The 12,579-nt window shown below is 41.8% G+C and overlaps 1 protein-coding gene across 1 annotated transcript in view; it reads right to left on the bottom strand.

The window, feature by feature from the left end:
- LOC123643847 (collagen alpha-4(VI) chain-like) overlaps positions 1-12,579 on the bottom strand; it is a 105,694-nt gene that overhangs the window by 52,544 nt on the left and 40,571 nt on the right. Inside the window, exons 7-11 of the mRNA XM_045559690.1 lie at positions 10,788-11,375; positions 9,451-10,053; positions 7,266-7,886; positions 3,349-3,885; positions 2,422-2,970 (exon numbers count right to left, since the gene is read on the bottom strand). Of these exons, the coding sequence (XP_045415646.1) occupies positions 2,422-2,970; positions 3,349-3,885; positions 7,266-7,886; positions 9,451-10,053; positions 10,788-11,375 (2,898 nt within the window). The remainder of the gene's footprint in view (positions 1-2,421; positions 2,971-3,348; positions 3,886-7,265; positions 7,887-9,450; positions 10,054-10,787; positions 11,376-12,579) is intronic.

Raw genomic sequence — 12,579 nt, 5'->3', positions numbered from 1 at the left:
TTGCAGGTTGCAGGACCTTGTCAGGAGGCACATAGTTAAGTAAGAGCAGAGAGGCACGTAACATTCCTTTACCTTCTTTTCAGCATAAAACTACAAAAAACTTCTAGATTCCATTTAATGTATATATATTTAGGGACATAATAACAAAATGATCTCCTGTATACACAGGCTCTCCCAAAGGAATTTTGAGCTTTATGGGTGCCATTACACAAGGGCTGTCCGGAAAGTATCCAACCGTTGTTAATGAAATGAGAACATTTTACATGACTAGATACTTTCTGGACAGTCCTTGTATATTCCTCAATATAATTCTATATTATACTGTATTATACAGTGTTGTACCATATTGTACCATTCTATGACATTCTATGCTATTCTGTACTATACCATACCCTACTACACTATATTACACTACACTATGCTTTATTATGCTTTACTACACTATATTATAATACACTCCTACTAAAGTGTGCTCTGAAGACCAGCAAAATCTATATCAGCTGAGAGCTTGTTAGAAATGCAGAACCCCACCCCTGATCTACTGAATCAGAATCTATATTTTAACAAGATTCCTAGATTATTCAAGCACATGTTTAAGTTTGAGAGGCCCTGTTATGTTCTACTGTGCTATACCAAAAGACAATATCGTACAGTATTTAGTACACAGGCTCTAACATCAGACAGCCTCAAGTTCAGATCTCAACTCCGCTATTAAGTTGGGCCAAAGAACACAATTTTGCTGTGCCTTGGTGCTGAGTCTAAGAATTATTAATTTATAGAAATGTCCCATATATTTTTAGAGACAGATACGATTTTAGAAGTCAAACAAGGCTTTGCCCTAAAAAAAAATGTAAACATGTTAGTTCACATATCAAAAGCTGCCTCGCCTCAAGAGGGCGTCTCAATGGTCAGTAACAGTTACATTCCAAGGCAACACTATAATCTGGGTTTATGGCTCTCACTTGTTTTAAAAGACAAAACAGTTCTTACCTAGAGCCATAGGTTGCCAGAGCTGATCAACAAAGACAGACCACTAGGGAGGGGAGCTGATCATGAAATATGCTGAGAGCTGATTAAACAGATATACTGCCCGAGCCGGGCCCAGATGAACTATACATTTAAAGTAAATAGTTTAAGAGATAGCTTATGCTTCTCTTCTAAAATCTCTGTTCTAATTCAAAATAACCAGAGCCACGATGTCTCTATTTTTACTAAAGTAATAGCCATATCATAAACCTAAAAGTTTACCCTAAAAAGATTTTATAACTCATTGTTTACTTAAGTAGAGTTTGTTAAATAATCTGTAGTAGCCCTTTAAAAGACTTTTAATCCTAAGCCAAACTATCTATCATTATATAAATCCCATTGCCCTTGGCAACCAAGAACCTGTGTCTGCCCTATAAATATCTGTATAAAACTTCACTTTTGGTTACATTTCCATGAAAAAAAATATAATCATCCAGACACTCTCCTTTGTCTATCTTCATAAATCTTTACTTTATAAACTATATCTTTAGCTCTACATACTATTTTTATTTCTATTTCCTACTATTTTTTCATCCTTTGTGACAATCCCTGCCTGAGAGACCCAAACTCTTGCAAAAAACATAACTCCCCACACCTTGGTTTCCTCATCTGTAAAATAGTATCTGTGTCATAGGGTTCTATGAAGATTGAATGTTTTACCATATGAAAGCCCTTGGAACACTTACCCCCTCCCCCTACACACACACAAAAGCACCATTTAAAGGTTAACAGCTGTGCTGTAGAATCTCACCCCAGTGGGCAGAAGGTGGAGTCTTCCACAAAGACATTCTTTGGGTCAATCACCCCCTGAAAGGCAAGTGTTGGGGAAAGAAGAGCAGAAAAGCGGGCCCAGACTGTCAGGAGGAAGAACTACTGTCTCTGGGCCTCGCTATTTCGTATAAAAACTTGGAGACAGAATGGGATTGAGGATGGCCTCACCCATACGGAAGCAGATTGGCAACAGAGTAGAGACCCCTGCACGAAGCCTCATAGAAAAGACAGTGTATTCTATCTCCTAAGTGAGACTGTCTAACTGATATTATTCCCTGCTTCTATTAATATTTCCTTTTTGACATGCCCAAACTTCAGTGAGTTGTGTTTACACATTCCAGTCTGGTTTTGTCTGTGCTACAAGGAATAAAGGGAGGAGTTGTAAGGACTTTACAGAGACAGAGTTCTAGAAGGTTCAGGCCTCCAGAAGCCAAAGTGGTGACAATCATGGAAAGATTAAAAGAATTCCCACAAGGTCGGGAGTTCAGGCCCTACAGGGTGATGTCCCCCCCTCCTCCTCGCCCAGCTGGAAGGATCAGAGTTTTATTGCATTAACAGAGCCAGTACAGTCCCTGACACCTACAATGGGCTTATGGACCAAGTAACAAATTCTCTGTCACTCACCTTCAGGATTGCAGGCCTTATAAAGAATGTCCTTCTCCAGGTTCTCCAGGGACTGAAAATTTTGTTTATGGTATACTTTGTCCCAGTCATTAGTGATCTCCCAAAGCTGAGATTTTTTGGCTTCTCCCACCCCAATGGCAAAAATAATTATGTTTCTGTCCCTGAGGGCTTTGGCTGGTATGGCTACATTATCCTGGGCAAGCCCATCGGTGATCACAATCAAATATTGATGAACACTGGGTCTCCCTCCTCTTTGACTGTCAAAAAAAGGCAGAGTGAAATTCAGGGCTTTCCCAGTGCGGGTGCCATCATTCAGCTGCTGAACCTTCGAGATGGCTCTGCAAATGTCCTTCCTTGAAGAGTACTGGTTGAGTCTGAATTCTTCCTGGGGGGCTGAGCTGAACTGCAAAAGGCCAATCCGAATTTTATCAGCACCAATATTAGATTGGTTCACCATTTTCTCCATGAATCCTTTCATGTTTTCAAATTCTTCTGGGGAGATGGATTCTGAACCATCTATCAAGAAGATAATGTCAGCTTCCTTACAGGCTGGGGGAAAAGGGAGCAGAACAGAACACTCATTAAGAGTCTGAAACCAATTAACTACAAGTCCCCAGGGACAGTCTGGGGTGGCATATACACAGCCCACTTTAAATATTTTAAAATGGAGTAGAAGAGGAATTCAGTGAAGCAAATAACAAATATTCTGCAACTCAGCACAGACCAGTCTCAAAATAAGACACAGCTGTATGATAAATATATAAAATTTGACCATCTTTGTTCGCTAGGTCATGGTCGCTTTGAACATGTCCAATACTCAGTTGCCAACCAGTGAATCCAGGCTTAAAGAATAAAGTTTATTCAAATAGCTTAGACATATATATTTGGGGGCAGGGGAAGGAGAGATTGAAGAAAAAAAATTCTTACTCTCTGAGCAGATCTGCTGTACTAATTCTTTTTGCGTATCCTTCAATAAATCAAACTCATGCACAAAAAAATACTTGTCTTTAGCTATTTCTTTAAGCTCCTTGGTGTTAGCATTTTTTATTCCAACAGCGTAAATGATGATTCCATTTCCCCTCAATTCTTCTGCAGCCTCAACCACAGAGTCCGAAGATTTACCATCAGTGATGACTATGAGGTATCGATTAACATTGATTCGGGCAGTGTCTGCAAAGACCTGAGTCATGTTTTTCAAGGCCTCCCCCGTTTTGGTGCCCCCTCCCCCCTGCCGGATGTCATCAATGGCTTCCTTCAGCTCTGCCACATTGGGGTACTGGCTGAGGATAAATTTACTTTTAATTTGATCTGAGTACTGAATGACTCCAAACTGTACTTTGTCAGGCCCGATCTGGAACATCTTTATCACCTCATTCATGAATATCTTCATTTCAAGAAAATCTTCTGGGTAGATACTGCCAGACCCATCAATAAGGAAGTAAATGTCTGCAACATGCACACAACCTAGACAAGAAGAAGCAGCAACAACCCATTAGAACAGAGTCTGAGATGGTGTATAGCCAAAGTTATTGATCCCAGCCTCCACCCATGTTTCCTCCCCCTTGTTATTCCTTTGAAAGCACCTGTGGTTCTGCCTAAGGGTACTCTTTGGCCAGGAGCATGATCAACCTGCACTCTGAGCAGACTAGAATGCCTGAGAGAGAGTTTGGAAGCAGCCACCAACCAATAACTGGCAGGGGTTGATAGAGAAATACCCCAGCTCCCTTGCACCTTGTGTAGGACAACTGTGAGGTGACTTCTACACAGTTTCCCAGAGGCCCCAGTGGCCTACAGCAATACCTGTAGGTTACCCCTCACCCTGTAGTAGCTGTCTTCCCTTCCCACTCTTGAATCGCCACTCCCCTACCAACATCCCCTGGGATCACCACCCAGATAAATCATGTGCATCTAAACCCTTGTCTCAGACTCTGTTTCTGATGAACTCACTTAAGACATGAAATAACTAGAACCTGACATTTTTCAAGTGGGAAGTTGAGAAGAAGCTAAAAGTAAAATCAGAGTATATTTGAAGCTATGAATTGTCTTGGCATCCATCGTTCCTACCTCCTATCCAAGTCATACTTTTTAAGTACATGGGCAAAAGAGGGTACTTTCTGAAATTTAATTTAACTAATTTGATTTAAATTAATTCAAAACGTTCTGTTTTAAATGAGTGTTACTTAAATGAATCACTTTGTATTAAGACCTAGACTCCAGAGGGCAAAGTGGCTCTGCAGTTAGATCCTGTCTCCACCACTCACTCACAGGCTTGGCCCCTTTCTGTCTCACTTTCCTAATCTTTCAAGCAAGGATCGTAACACCTCCTCAATAAAGCTTATCGTGAGGATTGAACAAGATCACGTAAACACAACAGAGCTGAGTATTAAAAATATAGGGTTAAGATTACCTGGTGCTTTATTTTTGTCATCTAGCAGATTCCTCAAAAGGAATGAAACATACTTTTCTCCTCACCCATTTCAAAAAGCAAAGCCCAGCCTTGTGTTATTAATCTCCAGATTCCCTTCACCCAGGAGAGAGCCTTTTCATTCCTGGCTGAAAGGCAAGTGGTCTGTGGTAGGAACTGAGCTCCCTTGCCCAGGCCCTCATTTGGGAGGACCTGGGTCCATGCAATATTTGGGGCATATTTACACCAAAAAAAAAAAAATTGTTCATCTGAATGAAATTCAGATTTAATTGGCTGTCCTATATTTCATCTTGGCAACCTTACCCTAGAGGGGCACGCACTGGAAAGGAGTGCAGCTTAGAGTGATCGAGAGAGAAGTGATCTACCCCTATGGTAAGTTTTTTTTGAATCCTGGAGAGTGGAGGGAAAATTATAAAACAAAGGGCATAAACTGAAACTTCTCTGGAAATTACCATCCACCAGTCACAGGTAGATAGCTGCCTGGGGCCAGAGAAAAGGACCACAGTGCCGGAAAGGCATCTCTGCAGCCAGCCCTACAGACCCCAAGAAGACCCCACTACAACCCAGAGCCTTTGCATTGTCCACAGGAGCCGGGGCCCGGAACATTGCCTGGCACTGTACATTCCTGCCAATCTTAGCAGATGGAGATATTGGGATGAGGAAAGAGAGAAAGAGAATATTTCTTCCAGCCTGGATGCTACTGAGCATCCACATCTATTTTACATAAAGTGCTTCACAGAGTGTCTGACACATATATCCAATAAATGGTAGATATTATGCTCATCCAGGACAGAATTCAGGTAAAATCATCACAGCTTCTATTTACCTCTAAGCTGCCCCTATCCCCTAGACTTTGGGCTAACTTTCCTGATTGCAGGTTTCTTCTTAGCTGCTGTGCAGTTTGAGAAAGAAATCACCTCTCAGCTCTTCATACTGTTTGTGAGTTAATTGGGCTCCTTTTCTCTCCCTCTCTGCAGAATATACTCAGGAGGTGTACAAGGAAATGAAATTTATATTTAATGATTTTGTTTCTCACTCCCAGAACAGAGAAAGGGACTAAAAATATGGGTTAAAGAGAAAGATGGGAATTTATTTAAATATTTCAAATTTCTAGACCTCAGAACAAGCAATCAACAAATTACAAGATTATTTAGTGTTTGTTTAAAAAAAAAAAAAGTTCCATGATTTTCCACTGAAGATATAATCACAGCCTTGAATTTTAAGTCAATTATGTATACTTCAACGATTCTAATTTAAATCTATGATACCAATTTGAATCTAAGAAATATTAGCATGGGTGCACAAAAATAAACAGACAAGTAGACAGACAAAAATTTTCATAATAGCCAGGAAGTGGCAAATCTGAGATTTAAAACTCTGGCACTTTTTACACCAAAGTGCATATACTTAACCACTATGTTTTTTCTCATTTTTTTTTAACTGCATGTACAGTAGGAACTCCTCTGCCCAGCCTCCACTTATGTGACTCACCAGAAAAATTGATGTTCTCTCTTCCCCCTATAAAACATGACTGACGCTCCCACAAAACATTGAGTGCCTGAAGTACTACTTCCCTCAGTGGAAGAATAAACTTACCAACTTGGGGAGGTTGGTTTGTCCACAGCCTGTTTATGGCAGTTTTGTTATCATAATTACACAATTCATCAAATCGTACAAATCAATAGGATGTGAATGTGAATAAAAGAGGTTTATTGCATCTATGAAAACCAGGTTAACTGCTTAGACTTAATAAAGGCAAGTTGTTAAAAAAAATTGCTGGTATATTAGATAACACTATAAAAGATTGCATTTTTGAGATCATAAAAATCAATAAAGATTTCTGTACTTGAATTGTTATCAAGAATGGCTAAGTTCTCTTCCCACTTTAAAGAAACTGAAACTAGAAATTATAGATAATATATTATTGAATGGTTTAGAAAGAAAATACACAGAAAAGCAATCAGCAGGGCTCACACTCAAAGAAGCCTTGGCTCTACACCAAAGATTGGCAAATTAATGTTCATTTATATGTATTGAGTTAAATTTTTAAAATTTCAACTACCTTTGTACCTTGTTAAAAGTGGTTTCCTGCTTTAAATGACTTAAGAGTTGATTAATCCACACTCAGGTTCCCCAGGGCTTCTACTGACAATGTACACATGTCTTCATCGGGCTGCTAGAAGGGATGAGGGGAAGACAGGAGGAGGTAGGGGTGTTCACTTTTCACTTCAGATGCTTTTGCATTGTTTATTATCAAGAAAAAAACGAAGATTTTTAAAAATTTTAGGTTTCTGTTTTTTAATGAATTGACTCCAAAAATCTTTTCTTTGTTGAGGGGTAGGAAAGACAGGTATAGGGAGCAAGTAAAGACTTTTTAATTTTTTTTTAAATAGATCAAATCTGGAAAAGGCCCTCCTACCTTCTTGTGGGGCAGAAGGAACAAAAGCTGTTTTGCCCACAGCCTCAGGGCAGAGCTGGTCTGTAAGCATGCTTCCCACTACGGAGAGTTGCAAAAAGGATTCCAGGGTGATGGCATGCTGCCCAGGAGGATACGACGCTATCTTCTCCAGGTCCTTACTGTCTGAGGCATGCTGGGTACCCACTGTGTAGATGGTGACCCCTGCCCTCCGAAAGCGAGAAGCAGGTCTGGACACGTCATCTTGGGAGAAGCCTTCTGTGATGACCACAGCTATCTGCTGTACACCGTGGCTGGACCGGCTGCCCTTCTCCTGAATGAAAACCTCCTCCCTTAGGAAATCTAAAGCAGCACCAGTCTTTGTACTTCCTCTTCTTCCCCGGTAGGTTAATTTGTTTAAATGTGCCAAGATGGTGGCTGGACTCTGAAATGTATCCAGTGAAAATTCAAGATGTGGTTCCTCGTTGTAAAAGACTAAGCCAATTCTCACAACATCAGGACGACTGCTTAGAGAGCTGACAGTGGTCTTTAGGAAATCGACAACTTGTGGAAAATTGGCTTGCCTAGCCCTGCTAAATTCCTCAATGAGGAACACTAAGTCAGCTGGGATAGCAGTTGGACATGCTGTAAACACACAAACAAAATCAAAAGGAAGAACTTTAGCATGGGAACAGGGTAAAAAGGCAACATTCATATATAAAAGGTGTATTTTAATATGTTTTATGTACTACCATAATATATTTATTGTTATAAATTATAATTATATATTATACTAACTTATATTTACACATTTAAGAATTTAGTAGAAGCCTTAATTTGACATTATGATCAAAGAACATCACAGGGTCCATACCTATTTCAAAATTTCTCACATGGAAGGGTATTTTTATCACTTGCAAAATATGTAAATATATGATTATCCACAACATAGTGCTTTAAGACCGCTTTTCACTTTATCTAAGTTCATTAGAAGCATCTGAGTCTGGACTAGTTTTTTCTTCATTTTCTAGTTTCAAGAGACCCTGAAAATAAATATACCCTTTTATAGACCTGAAACCTACTTGATTTAATACTTTTTCCTCTATCTTGGTAAAAGACGAAAATAACAAATTGTGGCTATTAATTTCTGCAACTTCCTCTGATAAATGTCATGTCATTTTAACAGAGGCAACATGAAATGTTGCAAGTTGGTATGAAAAATCCTGGTCCAAGGGTGGAGACAGAAGTGGGAAAGCGTAACATTTAGACAGCAAACGATGAGTGATTCAGCTTGGCTGGAGAATAGAATGTGTAAAAAGACTTAGCAGGAGGTAAGCCTCAGTGGTTCTTAGCCCACAGTGGTACCCATCTCCAGAGGACATTTTTGAAATATATGGAGGTGCTTTGGATTACCGCAATGATTCAGGGATGCTACTGGCCAAGTACCATGGATGTTAAACCACTGACACTGCCCAGGACAATCCTACACTATGAATTGCCCTACCCAAAATGCCAGTAGCACCTCTCTTGAGCGTCTTAAATGCCAACCTGAGGAAGGACTTTATTTAATCTCTGGGGAGAAGCTTGAGTACCCCTGCTCCTGGAAAAGGTATATAGTAGTTTAGATTATTGTTCAGAAATATTCTCCCCTTACCCCTCATTTCTGTAGGAAGAATGTACTTTTCTACTCTACTGATGTTGACATAGCCACATGTCTTGCTTTGGGTAGTGAAATGTTAGCAGATGATGCATCAGAGGTCTGAGAAGTGCTTATGCTATTGGGTTTCTCTCTTGTACCTTTGTAATTACCATGGGAAGAATATGCCCAGATTAGCCTGACGACCCCAGGAGGAAGATGAGAGATATGTGGAGCAGAGCCAAACCTACATCAACCAACCCCCAGCCAAATCCCAAATCTGTGAATAAAGCCAGCCAGGATCAACGGTCCTCCAAGTAGACCTGTGAGAATAAATGATTCATTTCAGCCACTGACTGTTCAGACAGTTTGTTATGCAGCATCATAGTGACCATAAGTAATTAATCACGGTATGTGGCTGAAGCATCCCATGCTTCCTCCTCTTCCCCACCCACTGGTGCCAGTGCCCCAGGACTGAGGAATCCAGAATGCCCCCTTCTCTGCCCTTTCCCCAGACTTTCCTCTTATGCTGAGATCTCCCAGTGGTCCACATTCCGTAGGACAAAGCCTTACCTTCTACAGTCTCCACAGCCTGAATCCTGAAGCCCAGATCTACAGTTCCTTGCATTACCATAGTCACATCCTGTGTTACCTGTCTGACTCTGTCTTCTCCCTGCATCTCGTATACAAGGTCTGGGGCCCCCATCCCTTCCAGTTCTGTCCTGTCAAAGTCCTGCACACCCACAGACATGACTTTCACGCCTTTCTTCCTCAATCTCTGTGCAGCATCCTGGACCTCATCCTCAGATTTGCCCGAGGTAATGACTACCACATACTGAGGAATGCCCTGGAGAAACCGGCTTCCTGCTTGCTCCTGGAAGAAGGTCGGATGAAGGTATCGCAGAGCTTTGCCTGTCCTTCTAGAGCCACCTCGAGGCACAAAGTGCTCATTTATGTGAGTGATCATCTCATGCTGGGTCTTGTAGGTATTGAGCAAAAACTCAGTGTGACCTTGATCACCATACTGAGCCAGCCCAATCTGGTACTTATCCTTGCCGACCTCCAGCATGCCAACCACTCTGGAGATGAAATTCCACATGGACTGGAAACTGGCCCGTGATGTGCCCTGCGAGGTGTCAGCAAGAAAGACCACATCTGCATAGGTCTTGGTGAATTCTGGAAATAAAGAGAGAAGGATGGGGCAGGAAAAGACACAGAGGGGAAAGTAAATCAAATCAAGCTCTCGTGAGAATTGGATATAAGAATGGTTCTGTGGGGGCAATATGAGAGGGGGAAGTACTGTGTTTATACTACCCTATACGTATTCTACCTTCCCCTCCTCTATGTGAGACTCCATCACAAGCTCCCTCTCTCTGTAGCCGGCTGCCCTGTTGTCTGTTTTATTAAACTAAAATACCTTTCAATTACTCTTCTTCAACCAATGGAGGAGACAAGGGAAGTTAACAATGACTGAGCAGTTACTTTGTGCTAGAGCTTTTTATACACTTTTCTCTGATTTAATCCTCCTTATCCATTCTACGAGACAAATGTTGTTATCTTCCTTGCACAGAGGAGAAAATTGAAGTGAGGAAGTGAAGCCACTTGTCTATGCTCACATAACTAGAAAGTGGCAAAGGCAAGATTATAAAACAGGGCTTCTGGCTTTCAAACCCCATGCCATTTCCTTTGAACAATGTGGTAAGATATTCTTTCCCTTCTTTTCTACCCATGAGAACCCCAACCAGCCTTAGTCCCCAGCTCAGATGTCCCTTCCTCCAGGAAGTCCCCCCGGGTTTTCCAGTGATGGTGGGCATCCCTTCTCCTGCCCTCCCACTACACCCAGTGTATTCTGGCTCACACTGTAGTGAAGTGGCATGGTTAGAATGCTGGGTTTTAACACAGCTTCTCACCTTTTATTTTACCCTCCACCGCGGAGCACAAAGTCTGAAGAATACTTCCCGAGAAATCCTGCAGGATGTTGAAGTTTTCAGTGTTAAAGAGAAACTGCTCAAATGGCTCACTGGCTACTTTTTGCAACTCCTGGACATCCTGGACGTTGACTCCTACCACATACACAACAACTCCATCTTCTTTCAGCTGATCAGCTGCTTCCTGGGCCTCATCATTTGACTCCCCATCTGTCACCAGGATAACTATCTGAGGAACTCTGTCCTTGGCCCTGCTGCCAGCTGCTTCAGTCAAATAGTTAGTCCTGATAAATTCCAGGGCGCTCCCCGTGTTCGTGCCTCCCGTGCGGTAGGGCAGATTCTGGATCTGCTCCAAGACCATGCTCTTCAGAGGGTATTGGTTCAGCTGAAAGACTGGGTAGATACTGTCACTGTACTGGGCAAGTCCCACTCGGACCTGGTCACTGCTGATGTCAAGCCCCAAGACAACGGAGTAAAGGAAGTTCTTAACCTTCTGAAAGTTCCGGGGTCCGATGCTGGTTGAGCTGTCCACTAGGAACACAATGTCCGCCAGGGCTGCTTCTCTGCAAGCTATAAGAGAGAGGGCAAAAGAGATGGGGGTCACTGGGTCTTCATTACTCAAAATGCTTAGAACCAGTGGAGCAGGTTTAAACTGCTTAGAACCAATGGAGAAAAGAAAGCAATGGCAGACAGCCTGTACTCAGTGGTCCTCAGACGCTACTCTCACCACAAATGACAGTGTGCTCAGAGAAGTGTCATCCCCCCATGCCTTTCCTTCCTTCCACTCCATTGTCTTCCAAGGCTTCAGACATGCTCTACTGTTACTTCCAACCTTGAAATCCACTTGGACAATCCCTTGAATTCTATTAAGAACAAAAACACTCTTGTAAATTTAGCAGCATGCTGAGAAAGGGGATGCCCTCTTCCCAGTCAGAATAAACCATCAGCCTCCTATCTTTTGACAAGGAAATCTAATCTCTAAGAGTATGCTGGCACCACAGGTCAGAAAGCTGGAGTATAGCCCATGTTCCTTGATTCATCTCACTGCAGCTCTGTCACTTAGTAGCCCTGTGACCTACTTATCACTCACCTCTTTGAGATTTAATTTTCTTCTCTGAAGCACTGAAATCTTTACACCAACTCTCATACAATCTACCATAGCAGAAAACATCAGTGCTCTGGCTGGGTCCTTTTGGATTTCTTTTTACCATTTCTGTGCACTGCTCTTTGGAAGACTTCCCTCTAGCTACTGGAGCTGCTTTGTTCACAATATGTGAAAGCCCAGATCCCTGCTTGACCCATATTTAGAGTGAAGACAACTCTGAGGCATAACACACACTCTTGAGTTCCCCTGCAGGATCAGAACTTTTGCCTGAGATCACGCCATTCCTTACTTTTCTCTACTCTGTCCTGTATAACGCACATCCTTACTGACTGCTGCCCTCCTACCCCCACTGGGAGCTCTTCCTTAGCAAATCATGTGTGTCCATATCTTTGTCTCAGGCCCTGCTTCTGGGGAGCACAACCTAACACACCTGCTCTACTGGAATTGGACTGCTTTAAAAGAGCTGGGATCAAGTTCCTAGCTCTGCCATCCACTTGTGTTAACTTTGGCCTCAGTTTTCTCATCTGAATAATGCAAATAATAATACCAATTACCCTGTGTATCTAACAAAGTTGAGATGATGGATCAGGTGAACAATGTAAACAAGTTTCTAAAACTATATGGCTCCACACCATGGTAGTTGTTATTACTACACATATAAAACCTCTT

Source organism: Lemur catta, chromosome 1, assembly GCF_020740605.2.
Source record: "Lemur catta isolate mLemCat1 chromosome 1, mLemCat1.pri, whole genome shotgun sequence".
Taxonomy (NCBI): Eukaryota; Metazoa; Chordata; class Mammalia; order Primates; family Lemuridae; genus Lemur; species Lemur catta.
The sequence above is the reverse complement of the archived record's forward strand: the minus strand, read 5'-3'. Positions and strand labels throughout refer to the sequence as shown.